This window comes from Hypanus sabinus, chromosome 20 (genome assembly GCF_030144855.1).
Source record: "Hypanus sabinus isolate sHypSab1 chromosome 20, sHypSab1.hap1, whole genome shotgun sequence".
Taxonomy (NCBI): Eukaryota; Metazoa; Chordata; class Chondrichthyes; order Myliobatiformes; family Dasyatidae; genus Hypanus; species Hypanus sabinus.
Window position 1 is genome coordinate 51506258 of NC_082725.1, and position 27001 is coordinate 51533258.

A 27001-nucleotide genomic window follows, 5' to 3' on the forward strand; every position below is an offset into this window, starting at 1 on the left:
CAAGCCTCCATATCCAGCACATGATTCTCTGTAATTTCTCCGATGGGATCCTATCACAAAGTATTTCTTTTCATCACCACACCCTTTGCTTTCCATATGGATCACTCTCTGTATTACTACTTGGTCCACTCTCCCCACTGATCTCCTTCCTGGTACTCCTGACACTGCCATTCAGGGCCCTAAACAGTTCTTCCTTGTGCAACATCTTCTGCATCAGTGAGACTAACCCAGATTGTGAGACCACTTTGTTTTGCACCTTCGCTCTGTCTGCTGTAAAATGCAGGATTTCCTGGTGGCTACCCATTTGAATTTGACTTCCCTTTCCCATTCTGGCATGTCTTTCTGTGGCCATCATGCTGAAGGCAAACTCAGGTTTGAGGAGCAGCTCCTCATAGTATGTCTAGATAGCCCCCAAACTGATGGTATAAACATTGATTTTTTTCAAACTTCCTTTAGTTTCCTCCCCCTTCTCTTTTTCCATTCCCCATTATAGTTACCCTCTCACACTTCTTTCCATGGTTAACTGTAGTCTCCAGCTGAATTCATTCTTAAGTCTTTCACCTCTTCCACCTATCCTTTCCCAGATTCTTACTTCATTTCCCCCACCAATACAGCTTTCCCTCACCTGGTTTCACCTATCACTTGCCAAGTTGTACTCCTTCCTCTCCCCCACTTTCTTATTCTGGCTTTTCCTCCCTTCCTTTCTAGTCTTGATCAAGGGTCTCAATCCAAAACAGCGACTGTTTATTCCCCCCCCCCCCCCATAGATGTTGCCTTACTTGCTGAGATCCTTCAGCATCTTGTGTGTGCTATGCCAGTAGAAATTGATGTTACTCTTTCACTTTGCACTATCACACATGTCCTTTCACTGACAAAAACTTTGTCGCAGGATTGCACGAGGCAGAGAAAACAAGAAATCAAAATCTTTTAGATTAATGCTATTTTGTAAAAGAGAAGCATGTGAAAGGAAGCGTGTAATTTTATTTTATTTATTGATAAAGTGATCCACGCCACCCAGCAACCCTAGTCCAAGTAGAAGACATTTGCATTTACCGGTACATCTTTCTTGGGAGGAAGTACTAACTGTGAGGATGCAAGAAAAGCATTAAAGTTCGGCCATAACAACATCACAAATGGGAAATAACAAATAGTTATTCTGTTCTTGAAAAACTTTTATTGCTTTGAATGAGTATCTCAGCTGTTTTTCAACTTTCTATCATTTTAATCTTCAGGATGAATAAGGTTATTCCAGGAATATGGCTAAGTTTTTAAAGGAACTAAATAATCTTGTGTATAAACAATGATATATTTATGTGTTTATCTCTTTCATCCAACTTCATTTTTTAAAAGGAATAGTTGACCATTATTGATTAATATTGTAGACCATAGTGCATAGGGCGCATGTGCCAAAAGATAAACTAGCACATATTTTTTCTAATATAAATCCCACCTGTGAGAGATGTAATGCTGAGGTGTCTACCTTAACTCATATGTTTTGGTCTTGTATAAAGTTAAATAATTTTTGGAGAGATGTTTATAGAACGTTATGCAAAGTCATAAGTTTGGACCTACAACCTAATTCACTTACAGCAATCTTTGGGATCATTCCGAAGGAAGCAGGAAATGTTCCTGCTTCTACTCGCATATTATAGCTTTTTCAACTTTATTGGCTAGGAGAACTATTTTGTTGTATTGGAAAGGTTCTCATCCACCTTTTTTTTTGGCTCTCCACTTTGTCATGTTTAAGCTTGGAGAAAATTAGAAGTTGGACATTTGATACATCCTTTAAATTTGAGCAAACCTGGCAACCTTTCATTCAATATTTTCACATGATTTAAATTTTCTTTCTTTTTTTTTACTTTTTAGGTAATCTTTTTTCTTCTCTGTAATGTTTCAGATTTGACCAGAAGCTTTTTTCTCCTTTGTTTTGTAATTATATCCTCAAATTAACTGCCTAGTATTTTTTTTGTTTTAGGTTAGTTTAGTGAGTTTATTTTTCTTCTCAACAATAGAAATTTTGAGACTTTATGAATTGTTAAGAGGAGTTGTGGTTCCTTTTCTATATTAGCTCAATACTATACTATACATGATTTTGACAGTGTATATTTCTTTCTTTGTACTTTTATTGTAATATGTATTTGATATAACTTCTCTGATTTGTATTTATTCTTGTATTTCTTAAATCAATAAAAAAAGATTGAAATGAAAAAAAAATACTGTAGACCAGTCTTTCTACTGAGTATGATCAGAATTATTCTGAATGTTGTCTAAGGCTATAAGCATTGAAATAAGTTTTTTTTAAAATCCTGATCTTTCATAGATAGCTGTGCAACAATTTGAAATGAGCTTTGTAAACCATCACTATGTTAACTGGGAATAGCACGTCCAGCATAGTTCACCTGCTTCTTGAAGTTTTCTTCTTTGCTTTGCCTTTTAACATTGCATGTTCTTCAGTCAAAAAAGTGATTCAGTATTTTGCCTTTGTAAATGAACACTTTTTAATTTACAATCAATCCTTTGGCACTCCAATCCAAAGTATTAGTTGTGAAAGTGTGTTGGATATTTGTCATACAATTTTTAAAAATCTGTTATTTTGTCTCAAACTTATTGATAAATTTTCAAATCCATTAGCAATATGACATTTCCCCTTGCTTTTGCCATAACAGCTGGACTGAGATTTTCTTTATCATGGGGAAGGTGGGGGATAACTTTGTTGGTTTATTCAAAGCACTCAAATTGCATGTATGTTCTCGGATACTTTACCTTTATGGATACTTTGTATTGGATGTAGCAATTTCTCATGAAAACATCTCTCTGAACGTTCATGACCTTAACAAGCCTGTTTGAAAAATCATTAGTTATGTTTAGTAGGAGGTTTGTATCCTAAGTTTGACTAATAGTGATGCTTATTATTATTAATAGGTGTCCCTTTTGGACAGAATTGTGACTCTTCAACAAAATATGAGTTTTAATGGAATTCTTTATTTCTGTGGAGATCTGGGAATCAGTGACATGGCCAGAATTTATTATCTGCTTCTAATGTAAAGGCATTGGTGCGTTATTATCTTGAGCACACTAGTCATTCTGTGATATTCCAGATTCTTTGTATGGATGGTATTTGCATTTGGAGAAGTTATAACAGTTGAAATGTTCTCCTTGAAGCATAGGGTAAAGGGCAAATTTAATATAAATCAGGAATACTTTGATTAGTAAGAGGGGAGTGTTTCTGGTGCTATTGTAATATATGGGGTACATAGATTTTATTTTTTGGAGTGTAATGGACATTTTCTTACATTTTAATATCAAATTAATCCACAGGGCATCATTGGTAGAGTTACAGACACTGTGAAGAATATAGTACCTGGATGGCTGCAGAGATATTTTGGGCAAACTTCCAAAGTTGAACTAGCTGAAGCAAAAACATCAGTAGACAATCATGAAAATGATCCAGTCCTTGTAAATGAGACCCCGCCATTTGATAATAGGAGACATAATTCAGCATCTACAACTGATAATACAGCAGGTAGGTATATAATTAAAAGCTGGGGTGTGTTTGTTTGAGACAGCTATATGTAGAAAATGCTTATAGGTGATATATTTTTCAATAGAAAAATATCTTTAGAAAGCAAGTAAGTAGTCAGTGATGATAGATTTATTAAAACTTAAATCTCTACAAAAGCGGATAATTGTGCTCCCTGCTAGGTTGGGCTCTCTTGAAAATTGAATCTGATTGTCAGCAAAGAATGCCTTCCAGAATTTACAGCTTGCAAACTGAGTTGGATTCCTTTGAACATATAATTGTAGTGGTCCAACATGTACGCTTATTGTCGTCATCTTAAGCTCATCGTTCCTACTGGGATGTAAGCCGCAAGCAGTAGCTCGCCAGATTGCTCTAGAAGGCAGTTTGGCCCTGTCACTTCCTCTTTTACCACACAACTTTGTACGTTTTCTAACAAGATCTTTGGATCTTCCGTTGGGGTTTCTGTAGTTCTGGGTTTTTATGGGATGGGGTTGCTAGCCGGACTTGGGACCATCCATGGCGGAGTTATTCTTGTGCTTATTGGAAAAGGATTTTTCTACATTCCTGTTTCAGAAACACAGCAGCGGCTTACTGGCAGCAAACAAATCTACTAACTACTTTATTAATCATTCCTTTTCTATACAGCGATCATTGCGATTCATTGTAACTTCCTTTTTGGAGTTGAGCTTTTGAACTGAAGTCTTGAGGGTGCAAGATTGTTGTGGCGAGGTGTGTATGGGATGAATCAAGGCAGTGGGCCCAAGCCTGAGAGTGAGGAACAAGCTACTGTTTGGTCATTGCTGGAGCAGACTTGGAGCCAATTCAAACTGGCAGATCTGAGGTGAGGCAGAGTCTAGGCAGCAGAGCCCAGGCCCAAGATCAAGGAACAAGATGATTTTTTTTTACCAATTTAAGTGCAGGGCCAGATTGGAAAGGTTGAGGCTACAGGGCCTGTGTCCGCCACCAAGGAACAAGCTTGCTGGTTTGTAAGGCTTACTCATCTCTTTGCTGAACTGAGACTGGTCTGCAAATAATGGGCTTCTGGACCAGCTGCAGTGATGATTGGCTTCATAGCTGTGTACTTACTTTCATGAGCTTTAGTTCTGAATGTTATTTGCTTACTTTTTATTGTTTGCACAATTTGTTTCTTTGTTGCAGATTGGTTATTTGATGGTCTTTTTTTAATGGGTTCCATTAGGTTTTATTCTGGTTGCCTGTAAGGAGATGAATCACAAGGTTGAATATAATATACACATACTTTGATAATAAATGCATTTTGAACTTGCAAGTTAAGTAGCATGGGACTTATATTTTAGCTGTTTCAAATCATTAACCATTGACTGGTTTTGCTTTCCACAGCTTGCTAATGTTGTATCCAATAAAAATCATCTTGCATTTATAAATATCCATATACTAAGTTAGTGAAAACAGCTTATTCTACCTATTTGCTTTGCTTAGTCTTGTATCAAAACTCTGCCTCCTTCTCTCAGATAACAGCTCCAATATTACAAGATGGTCCTTGTATAGTAAGCACCCAAGCACATGAATGAGAAGCAGAAGTATGCCATTCGGCCCTTGTGTGCTCTGTCAGTTAATACAATTTTGGTTAATAAGACGGTAACTTCAACTCTCCATTCCCATCTACTGTGGTAATTCATCACTCCTTGCTCATCAAGAATTTAGCTTTCTTTACATAAAAGATTAGTTAGAGTGACTTCACTGCCCTTTGAGAAGAGTCACGAAGGCACAGAATCTCGGGGTGGGGAGGAGGTTCTGACTCATCTCTATGAAAAGGGCATCCTTGTATTTTTAAAACATCCTCATTATGAAGGTCAAAACTGTTTAGTATTCCTGCACTGTTCAGAATTTTTTTTACAAATTTAAGACTACATCTTCCATAAAAAGTGCAATAATGCATCAGTTTTTTACTGTCTTGAGATTCTGTTTTAAATATAGTATGAACACAATCCACTTCACTCAGCATTCCTCTCATTACCCACATCCTTTCAAATTTTTTGTGCTAATTTGATTTAACAACTAGCTGTCGAGTCCATAGGGATATGCCGGATTGTCATAGTCAGCATATCAATTTTAACATAGAATAGTACAGCACATTACAGGCCCTTCAGCCCACAATGTTGTGCCGACCCTCAAACCCTGCCTCCCATATAGCCCCCCCACCTTAAATTCCTCCATATACCTGTCTAGTAGTCTCTTAAACTTCACTAGTGTATCTGCCTCCACCACTGACAGTGCATTCCACGCACCAACCGCTCTCTGAGTAAAAAACCTTCCTCTAATATCCCCCTTGAACTTTCCTCCCTTTACCTTAAAGCCATGTCCTCTTGTACTGAGCAGTGGTGCCCTGGGGAAGAGATGCTGGCTATCCACTCTATCTATTCCTCTTAATATCTTGTACACCTCTATCATGTCTCCTCTCATCCTCCTCCTCTCCAAAGAATAAAGCCCTAGCTCCCTTAATCTCTGATCATAATCCATACTCTCTAAACCAGTCAGCATCCTGGTAAATCTCCTCTATACTCTTTCCAATGCTTCCACATCCTTCCTACAGTGAGGCGACCAGAACTGGACACAGTACTCACAAGTGTGGCCTAACCAGAGTTTTATAGAGCTGCATCATTAGATCACGACTCTATCCCTCGACTTATGAAATCTAACACTCCATAAGCTTTCTTAACTACCCTATCTACCTGTGAGGCAAGTTTCGGGGATCTTTGGACATGTACCCCCAGATCCCTCTGCTCCTCCATAATACCAAGTATCCTGCCTGCCATTTACTTTGTCTTCTGCCTTGGAGTTTGTCCTTCCAAAGTGTACCACCTCATGCTTCTCCGGGTTGAACTCCATCTGCCACTTCTCAGCCCACTTCTGCATCCTATCAATGTCTCTCTGCAATCTTCGACAATCCTCTACACTATCTACAACACCACCAACCTTTGTGTCGTCTGCAAACTTGCCAACCCAGCCTTCTGCCCCCACATCCAGGTCGTTAATAAAAATCACAAAAAGTAGAGGTCCCAGAACAGATCCTTGTGGGACACGACTAGTCACAACCCTCCAATCTGAATGTACACCCTCCACCACGACCCTCTGCCTTCTGCAGGCAAGCCAATTCTGAATCCACCTGACCAAACTTCCCTAGATCCCATGACTTCTGACTTTCTGAGTAAGCCTACCATGTGGAACCTTGTCAGATGCCTTACTAAAATCCATGTAGATCACATCCACTGCACTACCCTCATCTGTATGCCTGATCACCTCCTCAAAGAACTCTATCAGGCTTGTGATGTGATCTGCCCTTCACAAAGCCATGCTGACTGTCCCTGATCAGACTGTGATTCTCTAAATGCCCATAGATTTTATCTCTAAGAATCTTTTCCAACAGCTTTCCCACCACAGACGTAAGATTTTGATGTGGACTTAGCGCTGGCACATTATGCTACAGAGTTACAGAACACACCGGATATTCTGATGCTGCTGCATCTAACCTCTTGCTGTGTTGTTGGACTAATTGTTGGGTACGGGATGCTTTTTAATGTCCTGTGCTTGGGGGTAGAGGGAAAGGCAATACATCATGAACCAGACTTCTGACTAGCGCATCTATCACAACCTCATTTTTTTGAGTAAGACAACTGGTACTCATTAAAAGCTGTGAATTGAAAAAATTCTTTTTAACTTTAATTTGACTGTTTTTAATACACCCAAGTGTGTTAGTAATGTTTTAATGAACTTAATTTTAATTCTTTTTCATGTTTCTGGATATCTCTGGTCATCAGATACTTGGGGAAAGTAGTGACAGTGCCTTTGGCATCAGGAGCAGTTTGGCAAGAACTTACAGTTGTAAGAAAAAGATTGGGAGCACTTTGCAATTACCTGACCACATTTTATGAATGCAGAAAAAAGAACAGGTAATTGCAAAGGGTTTTCTTGCAAATGTACTTCACAGTGTTTATGGCTCGGTTGCTGCTTGTAGCCAACTTCACCTTGCAGAATGTTCACAGTAAAAAAAAATCATTGGGAGCCATGATGTGAACGTATATGTTGGCTAGATCCAGTGATATCTGACCCATTGTCTGCTCTGACGACCTCTCAATCATTGCACTTTAATTATATAAAATGATATAACCCTTTTGCATTTCACTGCCCTATTTCTACTGCCTTATAGCTTCTTTCCTTTTCAAAATAAATTCCAGTTGTCTGAACATTATTTGCTACATGCTTGTAATTAAGTTATTGATGTTCATAGAGAACAGAAAGTTTTAAAATAAGCTGTTGAATGTCGCTATCTAATTCCAACAACACTGCGAAGCAGTTCTTGTTTCTTTTTTCCTATCCAAGCAGTTAAATCACTTAACTGAAATTTATCTATCCATCATATTTATTACACTTTGGTAGGCAAGGCATATGGTCCTCATTGAATTAATATAGGCATAGACCTGATGGGCAAAAGGTCCCATTTCTTTATTTAATTTTTATTTTGAGATACAACATGGAACAGGCCCTTCTGGCGAACCAGCCTTGCTACTCAGTAACCTATCTATTGAACCCTAGCTTAATCACAGGATCATTTACAATGACCAGAGCCCCTGGAGGAAACCCACGTTTTCACAGATAGAGAACATACGAACTTGTTACAGGCAGCGCCAGAATTGAACTTTGAACTCTGAAGCCTTGTGCTGTAATAGCATCGCGATAACTGTGTCTTGTGAACATTCAACTACTGATGAAAATTGTATCTATTTGTTATTCTATGAATACCGTTTTCTTTTTTGGGAAAGGGGGAAATTAGAATTGAGAAAAGTGTAAATAAGACAATGTATTGCAGTTATGAGAGGCCAAGTGGCTGGCTTTTGCTCTTTTTTGTGTTCATAGTTAAGTAACTTGCTCTTGACCAGTTGAGTTGTCCAATTTACCACTTGTATTATTCTTTTCAGGTCTTGTCTGTGTTTCCTTTTAATTCCATTCCTAAGCACTTGCTAGACTGTATTTTTATCATACTTGCAGATTAATCTGTTCGGTTGGTTTCTTCCTGACCTATTTTTATCCACAGCCTGAAGAAATTGAAGTAAATTCCCATGGTATGCATTTTGCAATCTTTGAAAATACTTCTGATCTAATCATGAATTTTTGTGTTCATTGTTTCTAGAACACTACCCTCTAGCCAAAACTGCTATTTCATAAAGAACATTACACCTTAAAATGTTTATTATTTTCACTTGTTTCAACTTCGAACTCCGATTCACTTAGATTAATAATTCATCATTGGTGGGTGGAAGATTGAACAAGACCATGTTGCATTTGTGTGTGTGATTATGTGCTAACTTCCTTGAATAACTTACCTGCATTTTGTTTCTCATGCTTTCCAGTAAACACACAAAGCAAAACTGCTTTAAACTTCTCAGACATGGTACTACTGCGTCCAGCTCTTAATCGTACACACTTCAATTGTGCTGCAGTAGATACACCAGCACATGATTGTCAACCATCCACATCCTCTTCATTTCCTATTGGCAATTCAGGATTCTCATTGGTGAAGGAAATCAAAGATTCTGGTTCCTTGCATGAAGATGATAACATCTCCACAACAAGTGGTTTTTCGTCTAGAGCTTCTGATAAAGGTAAAGGATTCTTCAAAAATTTTGCCAATTTTTGTATAGTTGTATCATTGTATAGTTGGAAGCATTTAGATTTTCATAGGACTGTACTTAAGTGATTTATAATTAAGTAGAACCAAAGAATTCTAGAAAATTCTGCATATATTCCATATTGTAATATAATATTCTGCATTCTTTTTTCGTGTGTGCTACCTTGATGTACTGATGTGATGAAATGATCTGTGTTCAAATGCAGTTTTTCACTCTACCTTGGCACACGTGATAATAATAAACCAATTATCAAACTACTCAGCAGGTATTCTGCATAGAGGCCGGTGACAAGTGGTGTGCCTCAGTGATCTGTTCTGGGACCCCCTACTCTTTGTGATTTTTATAAATGACCTGGATGAGGAAGTGGAGGGATGGGTTAGTTAATTTGCTGTTGACACAAAGGTTGGGGGTGCTGTGGATAGTGTGGAGGGCTGTCAGAGGTTACAATGGGGCATAGGATGTAAAACTGGGCTGAGAAGTGGCAGATGGAGTTCAACCCAGATAAGTGTGAGATGGTTCATTTTGGTCGGTCAAATATGATGGCAGAATATAGCATTAATGGTAACACTCTTGGCAGTGTGGATGATCAAAGGGATCTTGGGAACTGAGCCCATAGGACTCTCAAAACTTCTACGCAGGTTAACTCTGGTTAAGAAGGCATATGGTACATTGGCCTTCGTCAATTGTAGGATTGAGTTTAAGAGCCGAGAGGTAATGTTGCAGCTATATATGATCCTGGTCAAACCCCAGTTGGAGTACTGTGCTTAATTCTGGTTGGCTCACTACAGGAAGAACGTGGAAACCATAGAACGGGTGCAGAGGAGATTTACAAGGGTGTTGCCTGGTCTGGGGAGCGTTCCTTTACAGAATAGGTTGAGTGAACTTGGCTTTTTCTCCTTGGAATGACAAAGGATGAAGGGTGACCTTATAGAGGTGTACAAGATAATGAGAGGCATTGATTGTGTAGATAGTCAGAGGCTTTTCCCCAGGACTGAAATGGCTAGCACGAGAGGGCATAGTTTGGAAGTAGGTACAGAGGAGATGTCAGGGGCAAGTTTTTTATGCAGAGAGTATTGAGTCTGTGGAATGGGCTGCTAGTGGCAGTGGTGGAGGTGGAAATGATAGGTTCTTCTAAGAGACTCCTGGATGGCTACATGGAGCTTAGAAAAATAGAGGGCTATGTGTAAAGCCTAGGTAGTTCTAAAGTAGGGAAATGTTTGGCAAAGCTTTGTGGGCCGAAGGGCCTGTATTGTGCTGTAGGTTTTTCTGTGTTTAAGTGTAACACAGCATTTATTAAGTTTGGAGACAACAACTTGCATGGGAAGGTCAGCTACACAAAAGATAAATTCTATGTTTCAGTCGTTTAATTCATTTTCACATTCTGTAAAACATATGCCTTTGCTTTGTTTTCCTCTCTTTCGTGACAGTAGTTGTACTTTGCTGCCAGATCTGGTGGAATTGTGAAGTTCGGATTTGAGGAGGCTTTGCAAAAAAAAAACTAGTAGTGTTGCTGTATTCCTCTTGGTTTTTGAGCAAAGGTATATGCTAATGTTGAGCTAGTTACGTTTAGATCATAGCATAGTTTTAAAAAAATGTTTAGTTATGGTTTCCTTTAAAAACACGAACTATAGAAACTCCATTGAAAGTTCAAATACCTCAAAGAGCATGCTAAGTCTGAATTGATAAGTACTTGTGTCTTTGTTAAGCAGCATGTCTGCATTGCTGCCCTGTAGAAACACTTGTAGAGTCATATTGACAATGCATTGACTTGCATGATTGAATCCTATTCATAATATTTTTGTTTCAGGTTAACCTGTTCTTTTATGATTTTATAGCTTTATTTTCCTCTTTGAGGAGAGGTGATATCAATTGTAGCATCTAATCCTTCTGTACTAGCGCAGACTAGAATTGACTTTGGCACATTCCTCTTCTGAATAGTTCATTGCCCATATTCGCAAAGCTAAATTGACATTTGTGAGAAATATCTGAAGTGATATGATTTGTATTTGCTATGTGAAGTGTTATTCACTAATAATGCTGAACTTTACTTCAAACAGTAGTCAGTGTTATCAAGGGTATACTTAAAAGTGTTTGTTGCTTTGACGATGCAGATGCAGTAACGTTAAGGAATACTTCTTTGCCACCTTTGTGGTCTCCAGAGGGGGACCGTTTTCAATCGGTTCCTCAGCAAACCGCCTCAAGTTTGAAGAAGCCAGCTTTCAATCTCACGGCCTTTGGAAGGTCATCTCCAGTAAGTGTAATGATATGAGATAAAAATTTATTTTGTCTAATGCACGCCACTATAAGTTAAAATTCAAAATGGTCCTGTCGTTTGCAGTCTTTTATTAGTACATCATTGCTGAACTCAAGCCAGCTTGGGGATTCCACTTTCTACCCTGGCAAGACTACATATGGTGGGGCTGCTGCAGCAGGAAGAACTTCTCAAATGCGAGGTACTCCATATCAGGTAATGATAATTAGATTTTATTTTTGTGCTGCTGATATAATTTTGCACTCTCAAAGTATGCTTTGCAAAGGCAAGAATTCTTTGAATTTTAAGAGCACAACAAGAGTATAATCTGAAAGGTTTCATCGTGATTTTGACTTTTGCTTTGTTTCTTTGTCTGAAGTCACCGGTTCATGTAGATGAAATCAGTGCAAGAGCTGTAAACTCTTCGTTCCTCGAACAATTTTTTTAGAATGTCATAGATCTGGATCTGGTTAGGAATGCCCTTATCCTTTTGTATCCTGTATGAGCCAAGTGGATTCAAATTTGCTTTTTGTTTACTTTTATTTGTTATGACCGTGACTTTTTCAGCATGAATTCTCAATCTGGTTTTTAATTGCAGCAAACCTGAAAGCCCAAATAGTAGGTGCATGGAATTCAGTTCTTTTATTGATTTTTGCCTAAGACAATAAAACAGAGTAACTGGGGTTATATGACTTGTACTATTCTAAATATAAATGTAGATAATAAAACATAACCCTGAATCCGTAAGAACTTAATTGTTTGCCTAACGTTTTAAATCTGCTTTCTTTGTTGAGCGAATTCGAGAAAAGGCAACAGTTATTATATTGTAACCATGCTAAGTAAATTGCAAAATAGCTTTTCCATTTTCTTCTAATTTGCATGGCATTGGGTATAATAAGCCTCTCAGCATTTGCCTAGTCAATCTATGATGAAGCAATTTGACCGATTCAGTTTTGTGCCTCCAGTGATCAGTGCATCTGTTCATTGACAGTCAGCTCAGATCCTTTTTGCTTTCGGCATAGTTTGTAGAGAGCATTTTGGTACTGAGACATTTTCAGCAGTCAGTTGGCAGCTGGAAGGATGTGTGCATAAAATCATTATTAACCAACAAATGTTTTGAATGTTATAAGATTCAGAAGAGGATGAACAATATATTCAAAATTGGATCATTAAGACTTTTGGACAGGGTATTTAGGGTTATTGCAAGAAAGTGAAGTTACGATAGTAGAGCTTATCTTAGTGAAGCTAAGATAGAAGATGAGCAACAACACAAAGAAGATTAGAAGGTCTTTTTGAGCAGTATGAAGGCCTTAGGGGCTGATTGGCTTGGATTCTGTATCTCAAATCCTATTTCCTGCCTAATCCTTACACATGGTTAGATGTGATGTACAGGATAGTGAAACAATCTGAATCTGATGCATTGCCTATTTGGATCTCTTAAGTTCCTACTCGTACCTATAGCAATAAAAATAAACTTCTTGTGATTATGTGGGCACTGAGAGGCATAAAACCTTCACGCATTTGATTTCTATTGACTTCACGTGGGAAGTGTGAGAGTCATCTTACTATTAGTTCACTAATTCTACTTGTCTTTGGATAAAGAATAGTATCATGACACATTGTTGAAGAAAATTATGTTCTTTTTGACAACTAGGTTCCAATAAGGAGGCAGATGAAAGCAAAACCAGCAAGTTCAACATCTTATGGAGTAACAAGTGCCACTGCCAGGCGTATTCTACAGTCTTTAGAAAAGATGTCAAGCCCCTTAGCAGTACGTCTTAATACTTTGAATATTTGAATTTCCGTATTACTGTATAATTTTTAAAGCTTGATTTTAAATCTTGATATCAGAAAAACTTTTCCCCATTGCCGAATATTTTAAGAGAAGTCTCAGATTCATTTTTGATAAAATATATGCTAAAATTGCAGTGTTTTTATTGTAAACTTACCACAGTGAAGATTGTGAAAGTTAATGTAGTAGATCAATTTCTCTCTGGGCATAATATTGCAGTGGGGAACAAAAACATTGTTATTCTGTTCTTTCAAGGCATGGGTTCATCTATTCCTTAATGAGCAGCATGTCACTCTCTTAATTTCTCAGTCTTAAGTTTTATTTTGCATCTAGTCATGTTATTCTCGTAACTAAAGGGTAGCAGAATCAGAATGATCACTGATGTGATTAATGTGTTTAAACCAAAATTAACACGTTGGATCCTCTTTAAATCCGAAATGGCCATTAGCTACAGTCGATTGACAGCACTGATCAGAACTCATCTCTGAAACTTAAGCAACTATTTGGTTCAAAGGTAATTCATGCAAATGTCCTTGAAAATTAATCCTAATAGGAACAATTTAAAAACTAGTGCATGAATATGATTAGGCCATTTGGGCTATCAGGTACTTTACAAGACAGGTGCACTTTACTCTTGAAGGCTACTTAATGTTTGGGAATGTTCACCTTTCTAAGATACGTAGAATTAAAATACAGATAAAAGGCCAGTACAGTATTGGCGCAGTGGAAGAAATGTGAATCAGAACATTTTGTATTCAAGTCCCATTTTACATTTTGCACATGAAGTATAAATTGACGTGTGTTTGAGGTGAAGTATCCCATTCACTGCATGTCATTTGGATTGTAGAATCTACAATAAAAGATGTATTGAAATGTATACAGAATGAATGAAAGAAACAAACACAATGACGAGAAGTGACATTTTGCAGTAAAGGTGTTGAAGTGGTGTTGTGTAGTATCAGTAGGTGGCACCTTGAGATAGGACAGGTCATTGATATAAAGCAACATGAAAGGAGGGAAGGGAAACAAAAATGTTACCTTTTTAACATATAACTTTATAACATATCTTTTCAGGATGCTAAAAGAATTCCATCTGCGGTTGAATCTCCAGTGTCTACAGTAAGTGAAAACAGCTGTTAGAGATTAATACTTGACTTTAGAATTGATTTTGGAAGACGTACACTATTTTTGTTTTGAGGAGAGTCTTAATTTCTCATTTTTGTTAGCATTTTTATGAAAGATGCCACTCATTGATGTTTTGTTTTATGCAAGTTCATCCTTCCCACAGTTCATATAAGTTTAAATACATTAATAATAGAGCTTTATCTTTTTAAAGTGTTTTTAAATTTTCTGAGAATGAGAATACTGTTCTATTAATGTTTTCTTTAAATTAATGTGCTGTAGATTTTACAAACACTGAAAAATAATTTTAAAAAATTAGTGGACAACATGAGGAAATCTGCAGATGCTAGAAATTCAAGCAACGCACACAAAATGCTGGTGGAACACAGCAGGCCACACAACATCAAACCTGACAAAGGGTCTCGGCCCGAAACGTCGACAGCGCTTCTCTCTATAGATGCTGCCTGGCCTGCTATGTTCCACCAGCATTTTGTGTGTGTTGCAAGAAATTAATGGAACTTCAATTCTGAATTCTATAGAAGCAAAGAAAATTCATAATATCTGCAGTGTTTAAGCAGTTAACATCTGGTGTAAAGCGTAAACTCACTTGATATAAATTGTTGTTCTTTATTTTAAAAAGATGTCATATTCCCACAAATCTTTTGAAGCATGCAAAGTGTCTTGCTTAAAAGAGAGATTTTTTTCAGAATTAAGAATAATTCTGTGAAGATTTTACATAAATACTTTATTGACTGGCTTTTTCTTATTTATAAATTCTGCTCTTTCTTCCTGATAATACTCATCAAAATTTTAATGGAACTCTTAAGTAGTTACAGATACTTACAATGTGAATTTTGTTTCAGCCTTTGGAGAGAAGTACCATAGATGTTACTGGGTGGCAATCCAAGATGAGAAAGGTATGATGAAATCTTTATCACACTTGGTAAATCTCAAAAACTTCTCAAAATGTATTTTGGACAATTTAACTCCAAAGGTGTTGTTTTCACTTAAAACTGGCATTCTCATGTCTTTAAATATATGTCATATTTGAAATATTACCTGGCTGTAAGTTACATGTTTAACTTTAGAGCTTCTTAGAGTTACACTGCATCGTTCAGTGTATACCCTTGCTGACCAAAATGCATATTGAAGCTAATTCAACTTGGCAGTTTTTAGCCCTTATCCCTCTAAACTTTTCTTATCCACATTACTGTCCAAATATTTTTTGAATACATTATAATTGTACTTTTCTTTACCACCACCTCTAGCAGTTTATTCCCTAGACCCACCACCTCTGGAGGAGGAAAACTTGTCCCTCAGATTTGCTTTAATATCTTCCCCTTCTCACCTTCAACTTGTGTGCTCTAGGAAAGACTAGCTATTTATCCCTCAGTGTCTTTTGCTCCAGGTAAAACAGTCCCAGCCTATTTAATTTCTCCTTTTAGCTCAACTCCAGTCCGGGCAGCATCCTTTTGAATCTTTTCTGCACCCTTTCTAGGCATAGTAACATACTTTCTTTAGTATGCCAACCAGAGCTGCACATAATAATAATCCTAGTGCAATCCAACCAGTGTTTTGTACAAATGTAACATTAAGTCTCAAATCTTACACTCATTGTCACAGTTGATGAAGGCAAGCACGTCATATACGTTCACCACCTGTCTACCTCTATTAACATTAGTAATACTGTTCACTTGTACCCCTAATTCTTTCTGTTCAATAGCAATCCCAGGGTCCCTGGTGCTTACTGTGTACCTGGTCTATTTTATCTTCCCAAAATGCATCACTTTGCACTTACCGGAATTAAATTCTATCTGTCATTTGCCCATTTTCCAAGTTGATCAATATTGTAGGAGTTGAAGTTCCTGGGAGTGAACATCACCAAAAGCCTATCTTGATCCAATCACATTGATGCTTCGGCCAAGAAAGCACACCACCATTTCTACTTTCACAGAAGGCTGAAGAAATTTGGCACGTTACATTTGAACCTCATCAATTTTTATCATTGCACCATAGAAAGCATCCTATCTGGCTGCGTTATGGTTTGGTATGTCTGCGTGTGACTGCAAGAAGCTGCAGTGAGTTCTGGGCACAGCTCAGCAGATCACAGAAACTAGCCTCCTCCCTATGGGCTCCATCTGCACTTCTCACCGTCTCATTAAAGCAGCCAGTATGATCAAAGATAGTCATCACATCGATAGTCTTTCTTCCCATCCCAACAATTAGTCAGAAGATGTAAAAGCATGAAAGTGTGTACTTTCAGACTCAGGGACAGCTTCTGTTCCATCGCTATAAGACTATTAAATGTTTCTTTAGTACGATAAGATGGACTCTTGACCTCACAATCATCCTCATTGTAACATTGCATTTTACTGTCTACCTGCACTGCACCTTCTCTGTTCTGTAACACTTTGTTCTGCACTCTTTTATTGTTTTACCTTGTACTACCTCAGTGAACATTTATAATGTCTTAATCAGTTTGGACAGAATGTAAGAAGTTTTTTTTTTAACTGTTATCTTCTTTACATTTGATAATAAGCTCTCTGCTCTACTGGTTTTGTACTTATGACTGTGAGGCTGAGCGTTGCTCCAGTGCCATATGCAAGTTTGCCGGTGACACCACAGTGTTGGCAGAATCAAAGGTGGTGAAGAATCGGCATGCAGGAGGGAGAAAATCTGGCTGAGTGGCGCCACAACAACCACCTCTCTCAATGTCCGCAAGACGAAGGAGCTGATTGACTTCAAGAAAAGGAAACTATGAGACAGTCTTCATCAGGGGATCAGAGGTGGAGAGGGTCAACAACTTTAGATTCTTTAATGTTATCATTTCAGAAGGTCTGTTTAGGGCCTGGCGCCTAAGTACAATTATGAAGAAAGCACAGCACGCCTCTACTTAGACATTTGCGAAGATTTGGTATGACAACTAAAACTTTGACCAACTTCTACAGATGTGTGGTGGAGAGTATAGTGACTGCATCATGACCTGATCTGGAGACACCAATGTCCTTAAACAGAAAATCCTACAAAAAGTAGTGAATATGGCCCAGTCCATACCATGTAAAACCCTTCTCACCATTGAGTACATCTATGTGGAGCCCTGTTGCAAGAATGCAGCAATCATCAAGGACCCCTATCATCCAGGCCATACTGCTGCTATCACGAAGAAGGTCAAGGACCTCAATGCACACCACCAGGTTTAGGAAAAACTACTGCCCCTCCACCGTCGGGTTCTTGAGCCAGTGGGAATAGCTTCACTGGCCACATTACTGAACTGTTCCCACAACCTGTAGACTCACTTTCAAAAACTTCTGATTTATTATTATTTCTTTTATTTTTCTTTTGTACTTGCAGTTAGTTATTGTTTGGAAATTGGTATTCTTCTGTCCTGTTTGAGTGTGGTCTTTCATTGATTCAGTTATGTTTTTTGGATTAAATGAGTATGCCCGTAAGAAAATCAATCTCAGGGTAATATGTACTCTGATGTTAAATTTACTTTGAATTTACCAATAAACATTATTGTCAAGCAAACGTTGATGGCATAAATTTATTAAAGGAACACATGGAATAGAAAAATACCGTGCAATCTTGTATTATGTATAATTGTTGAATGATCTATTTTGTACATAAGCAGAAACAGACTGATTGTGACTGCTTCACCCCGTTTTCTTTTTAACTTTGGTATTGTAAACGTCTGATTCAGCATCATCTTTTGATATTGTGCTAGTGTAGCTACCTACTTGAAAAGCTCTACAGTGTTCATAAAATGTTGAATGCTTCAGCTATGATCAGGAATAGAACAGTAGCATCAAACGCCAAAATGGCTTAAAATGCAAAAGCACAATACTTATAGAGTGACAGTTGACAGTACATACAGCTGTTACTGGGCAAAAGTAGTTCAATTGACCACATACAATACTGAGCTGTGTGTATAGTAAACTAATTTCCTGCTTGTTTTGTTAAAGGAATGAGGAGGGTTTGGGTAGTGGTAGAAGGGCAGCTTCTGTATTGCAAATGTGTTTTTGTTAATTTGTGAGTGCATTTTTTGATTTGTAGAAATTATTTGGTCCGTTCAGACTTTTACAGCAAGAGCATTTAATTCATGACTACTAGTTTGTTGCAAGGGTAATATAATTTAATTGACTTGCAGTTCAAACATGGCTAAATTCCTGCTTTTCTTTTCAGGTAGAAACCCAGTCTCCTCCTGTCCAGAAACTTCAGACACCTACAGTTGCTTCTGGAGCTGCAAGTAGATCCATGTTTTACAAGCCGTCTCTGACCCCTGGATGGCAGAGTAATAGACATATCAACAGGAATGAAATCCGAAACAATGTGAGGCATAAACTTTTGAAATAGCCATATGTCATTTGTTTAATAGCTTTAATAGTTATATTTGAATACTCATTAATTTTTCAAAGTTCTAATCTGTACAGGCCACTGAAGTAAATTAATTTGCAGTAATTGGAAGTAGCCACATTCTGGATTGAACATTTTCTGTTACATAGTCATTGTTGCCCACTTGTCAGTTTTTTTTCTTACTATTATCTGAATAAAATAATTCTTATAACTACCTCTTTGATAATGAAGGTAGCTGAAAAAAAATATGTGCTTTAAACAAATAATCACTCTGTACTTTGGTTTTGTTGCTCACGTAAGTAATGTTCTGTCTCTGAAGTTTGAGCCAGTGGCACAATTAAAATATCACTTTACCTCCCTCTTGTTCCCCTCCTCCTTCCCTTTCTTGCATGGTTCATTGCCCTCTTGTATTTGATTCTTCTTCCAGCCCTTTACCTCTTCCTTCTGTCAGCTTCCTACTTCATCCACCTTCCCCCTCACCTATCACTTACCAGCTTGTACTCCTTCCCCTTGCTTCTGCCCTCTTCCAGTCCTGAGGAAGGGTTTCAGCCCAAGATGTTGACTGTTTATTTCCCTGTATATATGCTGCCTGACTTGCTGAGTTCCTCCAGCATTTTGTGTGTTGTTCAAGATTTCCAGTATCTCAGAATCTGTTGTGTTTATGATTTATTGCTGTGACTGTTTTGTGGACTCTGAATGGGGAAAATTCTGAAGTATCACAAAATGTAAAATATAGTTTTTTTTCTAGTGGACTTTATTTAGTGCTCTTTAAATGGTAATTTAGTGATACTTCACTGGGTTTGTTTCTATTCTTGACCATTTTCATTCAAGTTTCAATGCTTGTGCATTTTCTAGGCCAATAGAAACAATTATAGCTGTCATTTATATTAAGTGTTTTGTTTGTCATTCAGAAACTTATGAAGGCTTGAGCCTTGCAGAATAATAATAATAATACTATTAAGACATTTTAAATATTATAGTTTAAAAATAAAACAAAAACAATTTTAATCCATTTGTAATTTTAGAGACCAAAGGAGAAGTCGCCTGTCCCACCTGAAGTAAGCCTTCAATCAGCAAAAAGGTAAGTTGCCTGCAATTGCATCATTACTTTGTCAGATAGGGATTGTAAAATATTTCATCATTCACTAGACAGTTATTCCCTAGCATTCTCCTTTTGTTTATTTGTTTTATAGTGATACCAGCTGCTCATATCAAGCAACTGTTTCTCATGCAACCAATGGCCTTGTGTCTGGAGGAGCTGGAGGAAAAATGAAGAGAGAAAAGGGGCATTACTCATCAAGAGTTGCTCAGGAGGTTAGAATAAATTGTCTCCATGTTACCAGATTCTGGCTATGTTTTATTGTGTTTTGTGTATTAGCACTAAATCTGTGCAAGTAGTTGTGTTGTTTAACTATTAAGTGGTAGAGATTTCCCTTTCTTCTAGTTGTGCATTGTTCCTAACTTGTTTTTAAGAGCAATATTGGTTTGGTCCTCTTCTAAATTATCAATTTCTTTAGGATCATGAATGGTACAAAATGTGTAGCTCTGTCCATGAGCTTCCCCATGCAGTTTATTTCCAGGACTTACTGTGCTAATACGCAGTGAATGGAACCATGGATTAATGGATTTATTGGAGAATATTCAATTAAAATAATCAGTATTAGAAGATTTTGATTGCAACAAAACTCACATTTATTGACTTGGTGAAATTTGTGTTTTGTGTTCATTCAAATGTAGTAATGAATAGCCTGGCTTTCATAGACCTCAAAGCAAAAAAAAACCTCTAGGAACTGTTTTATATCTCAGACCCAGAATCTTTTTTCTCCTTCTTTTCATTCACCTCCTACATCTCCTCCAGACAGACTTGCTGTGATAGGAAAACCTTCACTCGGTCAACATCAATGTTTGTATCATTCAGTGCCTGTTATTCTATATCTTGTTACTGACAGCTCCTTTATAATTTTCAATTCTCCCTTTTTTCTGCAACATAAACAATGTTTGCTTTCTACCTTGCTAATACTGATGAATCAATCTGAAATGTTAACTGTCTGTCTTTCTGTACTGACCTGGTTGGTTGTTCTGAGCATTTTCTGTTTTGTTTTTGCCTCAGACTTCTAGCATGTGCATGCATCTTTGTTAGCTTTACAATTGTACATTTTCCAGTAGGCATTGTTCTATCAGGAACCTTTAATGAAATGATTCATGTAACATTTTCTTCCCTGTCCATTTTGATATATAAACTTCACTTTACATGGACAAAAAGTTTACAACTTTTCAATTTGAGCCCAAAGAACTAGTTGTTTCAGTCCCTTTGCTAAGCAGATCCTAACTCGGTTCATAGCACAGAGATCTTGAGATAGGGTTTGGTGGGTGGCAAATGCATCCGAGGGATCATCAGGTGGGTACCCCCTCTTCTTGGATGTTTCGTCAATGTAAGTCCACTACATCTCCTGAAGGCTCAACAGAGCGATGGTGACCCAGGTGCATCCTCTTCACATCTGGCCACCCATGAGTCATTTTAGGACCCAGCTGCTGTTAGTCCTCTTCATCCAAGATCAGTGGATGCTTCACTTGGCTACATCCAAGTGTTCTTATATAGTTTGCCACTGGCCCTGGCCTCGGATTCCCAATCCCTTCAGCAACCTGACCACGGAAGTAGTTACAAATCATCTGTAGCCAACCTCTACTGGGAAAATCTGCACCTTCTAACCACACTGCTTAGCATCTGTGGCCAGCTCAGTGTATCTTACATGTTCCCACTCATACGCCTCGCAGACTGCTGGACCACAAGACCAAATTTGGTCTGAGGGTGATAGTGGCCACCTCCGGGGGAAGTTTTAGCCTTTTGTCAAGGTTGACAGCCAGGCTCCAGTATGCCTAACACCAACCATACCATGTCAATGAAGGTGGCACTGACTGTCCTTGCCAGACACAGGGAGTGGTGGTTCTTCCAGTTATATTGGGCTTAGAGATGTTGTTCAGCCTTTGCTTCTCCACATTGGATACCAGCATCTGAGGACCTAGTTTTGCCTCCATGTGCATCTTTCTTGAGTGAGGCTTACTTTGATGAGAGGATGTGCTTGAGGTTTGCTGTTCTCCCACAGAGAGGACAAGCTGGGTCTTCACTGGTTCAGATTTTTGGGAGTTGGGAGAACATAATAAACAGCTCTTATAAGGAAGCTAATCTTTCTTCCTTTCATTTGCCATGTCTTTCCAGCTGAATTTTCTTTCCTCAATATTTTCCCACCTTGTCCACTATTGTTTTGCCTGAAACACTGCTCTTGCATACCTCATCTGGTCCTCTGTCACTGTACTTTTTCCACCACCATAGCTCGCTCGTCTTTGCTTTTGTGTTGTCGCCTTTTGCCAAATGGGTCTATTTGAGCCTGTGCCAAGTTTCCTCTTCCAGATTGCACCTGGCCCACCATGTCTGCAAACCTGAATACTGCCTTTGCCTATTTTACTAACTCTGCTGGACCACGTTCTCCCTGTTCTGAAATTCTGAGAGTCATTTCAAGCCTCACTTGGCACACTTGAACCCTTCAGTCAGCCCCATGACAGGCAACTCCAGCGCTCGTTTGCCATACAGCTATATGTTACTTAGCAATCTTGGCCCAAATACTTCTTAATGAAGGTACTAACTGTCCTCTCCAGCTTTTCAACATGAGTGATGGGAACTTTCTGCAGAGTCAATGTACAACTTATGAGTGACACTTTAAGATGTGGTTTTACTTGTGTTTTAGTTCTGCAGTTTGTTTGGAGGTTGTCATGTGAAAGTGTATTAAAATTGTAACTGCAGTCCTGTGCCCTCTGCAGGTCCAAGCCCCAGCTCCAGAACTTCCTGAAGTATCTTTACCAATTAAAACCACAGCATTGCCAATCTTCAACTTTGGCTCTCCTGTACCACCATCACCTGTAACACCAGCAGTAACAAAACCTCTTCCTAACAAGGTAGAATGGTTTTGCATGTTGCTTTTCTTTGTTGTTGGTTGTTTTCACAAAATAGCCATTTCACTGGATGCAGATCATATACAGTTATGGTATTACATCTCATGATTGCTTCTGCATATTTTCTGTTCAATTCCCTTGACTTTTTCTCATTTCAGTAATGTTAAAAGGATATTGGTTCTATATTTGAACTGCAAAATACCTTATTTCTCTTGCCATTAGGATCAAAGAATATCAACTTTGTAACATCTTGAAGAAGAAATTCTATCTTGTGTAATGACATTTAGTAGTATCACAGTCAGAAATTCTCTAGGGAAAAGTCTTAATGCAGACTAATTTGCAGTTTGAGAAGAATATCAATTCATTTGGAAATTAAAGTTTTAAAGCTATTAAGCTAACTATGTAAAGATGAATTGGTTTGGTAGAAGGCGAATTAGCCTAAGAAATGTAAATGATGGTAAGCATTTAATGAAATATTTAAACATTCTCCATTAATCCATATTTCATTATGAAATTAGAAATTAAAAGGAACTTAGTGTTGCCAAGATGAATAATAGCCAAGCAACAGTTCAGCTCTTCATCAATCTTGTGTGTTATTTTTAAAATCAAAAAAAATAACAAGTGAAAAGCTCAGTTTCTAACATTTATGCTTTTTTACTCTGCATCGAAAGGCTTTCCAGGGCTGATACAAAATATAGGGAAGAGTAGAAATATATTTGAGTCCGATGGAGAATGTGGCATAGGAATTGTTATTGAGAACAAGTTCCTTTCTTTTGGAGAAAAAGTTGCAATTGTAACTGATATTTTGAGATGCAAGTTGCTGTGTATGTGGCCACAGCATGTTTAGTTTTCTAGAAAGTCTTATAGTTGTTTATCAAGTAAAGAGTTTATATAAAGTAAGGGTTTACAACGTTGTTGCCAAACTGAATTGTTTAAAAGGAAAAAGAAATGCTTATTTTCAGATTTCAACATAATTTTTTTTTTAAGTTTGAAGCCTGTCAGATTAAGTAGGATGTAACAACAGAGAGAAAACTGGGAAGGTGACAAGAAACCTTGAAGTTTCAGATTAACATGATCTTTGGGGATTAATGTAGTCAGTCACTAGAAATGTATTTGAGTTGTGTGGATGTCATCAGCCATAATCTTAAGGAATAATGGAATTTGAGGCCTTTTGTGACCCAGTCCTATTCTCTATTTCGTATCTAAAGGGTCTTGGCCCAGATCTTCGACTGTTTATTCATTTCCATAGATGCTGCCTGGCCTGCTGAATTCCTCCAACACTTTGTGTGTGTTGCTCTAGATTTCCAGAATCTGCAGAATCTCTCTTGTTGCAAACATTTATTTGAATGTTGATTTCTGAGACAACTCTAAAAATAAAGCTTGCATGCAAGAGGGAATATGCAATCTTAATATTTCATATAATTCATTCTGATTGGGTAATTATGAAGTTCTTGTTACCTTCAGTGGAGAAAATAAATTTCCGGACATTTGTAATGGACCAGTTGCCATTGTCTCACACAAGATGGTGGAAAAGATCAGCCTAGAAACTGATGTACATGTATTTGAATGTTATTTTTCTTCATTTATAGGCAGTTGTATCTAGTCCAAACAGTGTTGCCTTTACCTTTTCTACACCGAATATAAAAGCAACAGAAGCAAATCTGCCACCTGTTTCAGTATCTGTAAGTAATTTTGTAGAGCTAAAATCTTTGTAAACTACCATAATTTGAGGTACCATTAGTTCAAAATAAAATCACCAAGTTATTTCTGCAATTTGGAGTAATTTGTAATGTTGTAAAATGACAACAGTATCTGCTCATGTTGGCTACACTTGTAACTGTCCTATTCTCTTTCCACTTCTTGCCCATCATCAAAGACTGGATTTACCTTCAGTGAGCCGATTGACAAATCAGTTCCATTTGTTGTAACCGCTAGACCTTCCATTATTGCAGGTAAACACGATTTTACAATATATTCATTAGTCAAACATTAGCTCTCAAGTTGACAGTGTCAGTGATTAAAATTTTTCATGCACTCTTTAAGCAAAATGCACCTCATCGCCTTCTGTTTCAACACCACCAAACAAGAGAAAAGATGAACAGTGTGATGGGCCATTAAGACCTGCTAAAGCTCTGAAACAAGGCAGTGTTCTGGACATCTTAAAGTGTCCTGGTAAGTACTCTTGAAAAGATAATTTAAAATCATCTTATTTCTTACCTGAGTAAATACTCCTGTTTTAGGCCTTGCTTGATCATATGCATGAGAATTAACATATAATTTACTGTAACTAATATTGAGTTCTTTTAACACATAGCAAATCAATATGGGTAATTTAAAACTATAGTAGAAAATGTTGGGCGCACTCAGCAAGTCAAGTGATTTCCTGGGGAAAGATAGAGTTAACAATGGAGACAAAAAGTACCCCAAATTGAAACAGTACAGCCACACATGAAAGGAGTATGGTTAAAAACAAAAGGATTAACTGAAACACTTGAATTCAGGTGGAATATGAGGTACTGTTCCTTGGGTATCATTGGAATAATGACCAGGAAGTCAGAGTAGGATGAAGCATTAAAACAGAGAACAACTGTATAAGTTTTATGGACTGAATAAAGTGTTTTGTAAAGTGGTAACCCAACTGTCTTTGATTTCCACTGCATGGGGACCATACCATAAACATTGAATACAACACACTAAAATCGCAAGAAGTGCAAATTAAGTGGGACTTTAAGTAGCTGGGCTGTTCAGGTTCCTGGAATGTGGGTGTGACAGGATAGGTTGGCGACACTGGTTTTCCCACTAACATTGCCCCTTTTCTCCTTTATTTACTCCTCCCCAGTCTGTCCCTGGTCTAGTTTTCCCAGAAGTTCACACACTTTACCTTCCTGTTCTGCAGAGTTCGCTATTTACACACCCCAATAGTAAACAATTGCTAGCTTGGCTAATCAAAACAATTCATTCAGTTAGTGTGCTCTACTGGTTAATAACTCTTAAAAGTAAGGATTCTTGACACACCCACAGGCATTCCAAACAATTTCATTTATTTTCACTCACACCATTACATCTGTTTTTAGGCAACAGAACACCTCCCATCACACTCATTACCTCTTGTCTAAACACAGCACACTTCCTGGTTGACGTCATTGGCTCCAAAAGACCCAAGGGACAGTTAGGGGAGTCCTAAAATACTGTCTGGGTTAGTGGGAGCAGGTACACTACACACAACACAGGCTACACCACTGGTGGGGGAGCATTATTCATTTGTATTCATCTGAGCATGTGGGTACTGATCTATGGGGTTGACTAAAGCATTTGTTGAGGAATAAAACTGTAGTATGTTAGAATCCCTTTTTACAGAGTTCCACTTCTGCATCTGAGATAATTATTATGGTCTGGTCACATGATTATCTTTGTCCCTGCCCCAGACAGCAGTATTTCCTGGTTCTTCTAGGCTAGGTTTAAGCAGATTTAAACAGTCTCGCTTTGCTAGATGGGTGTGGAGTTTGAAGTTGACAAGTTGGTAAATGGTTTATTTATATTGAAAAGTTAAAGACAAAGTGTGTTGAGAAGAAAGCCTCTGTGTATCTGTAAATGTGTTTTTTTTTATTTGTCTACTTGTAAATATTTTCTTAACAACTTTTGGGCAGCTTTTGCACTCTTTCCACCTGGCACTAATTAAAACCTCTTGCACTATCATGCCGTTGTAGCTTATCGTCTTTTTTTCCAACTGGTGACCCTCATTGGGCACACTTACCCACACCTGATAGTGACGTGTGACAGTGGGACGAAAAGAGGTAAAATGGAAGGTGTGGCATCACATGTTCTTGCATGGGGAAGTGTGGAGTGAAAGTGAATGATGGTGGAGATTTTGTCTTCACAACTGTTTGTTCAATTTATTATCGGTGTGTGTGTGCAGAATACAACTCTGAGATTTGCTTTCTGCAGATAGCTACAAAATACAAGAAACCGTAGAAGTAGTGAGAGTGTGGAGTGAGCTGCTAGATGAAATGGTAAATACAGGCTCACTTATAACAGTTAAGAAAAACTTGGACAGTTACCTGGATGAGAGGTGTATGGAGGGATATGGTCCAGGTGCAGGTCAGTGGGACTAGGCAGAAAAATGATTTGGCACAGCCAAGAAGGGCCAAAAGGCTGTAATGTTCTATGGTTCTATAGTTGAAAGAAAGACATCAATCCCACCCACACCCCCCACACAAAAAGAAAAACAAAACTCTCGAACCCTAAACCCATTCCCTCCCTCACACAAAAACTAACAGATCACCCACATGGAGAAACAGCAACAAGAACATCAAACCCCAAATTCCCTGTCAGCCAATCCTGCCCACATG

General features: G+C 38.0%; 2 protein-coding genes across 4 annotated transcripts in view; one reads left to right on the forward strand and one right to left on the reverse strand.

The window, feature by feature from the left end:
• Positions 1–27001, reverse strand: part of LOC132378526 (uncharacterized) — a 377364-nt gene that overhangs the window by 315312 nt on the left and 35051 nt on the right. The window lies entirely within an intron of this gene.
• Positions 1–27001, forward strand: part of nup153 (nucleoporin 153) — a 57512-nt gene that overhangs the window by 3874 nt on the left and 26637 nt on the right. The window contains exons 2-16 of one of the 3 annotated variants that reach the window (XM_059945490.1): positions 2923–3053; positions 3319–3523; positions 8908–9159; positions 11298–11437; positions 11525–11653; positions 13092–13208; positions 14304–14348; positions 15215–15268; positions 18534–18680; positions 19730–19785; positions 19898–20018; positions 22521–22655; positions 24242–24334; positions 24529–24604; positions 24696–24824. In XM_059945490.1, the coding sequence (XP_059801473.1) occupies positions 8946–9159; positions 11298–11437; positions 11525–11653; positions 13092–13208; positions 14304–14348; positions 15215–15268; positions 18534–18680; positions 19730–19785; positions 19898–20018; positions 22521–22655; positions 24242–24334; positions 24529–24604; positions 24696–24824 (1456 nt within the window). In that variant the 5' untranslated portion in view covers positions 2923–3053; positions 3319–3523; positions 8908–8945. The remainder of the gene's footprint in view (positions 1–2922; positions 3054–3318; positions 3524–8907; positions 9160–11297; positions 11438–11524; positions 11654–13091; positions 13209–14303; positions 14349–15214; positions 15269–18533; positions 18681–19729; positions 19786–19897; positions 20019–22520; positions 22656–24241; positions 24335–24528; positions 24605–24695; positions 24825–27001) is intronic. The other 2 variants (XM_059945487.1, XM_059945488.1) reach the window with 2 other exon arrangements.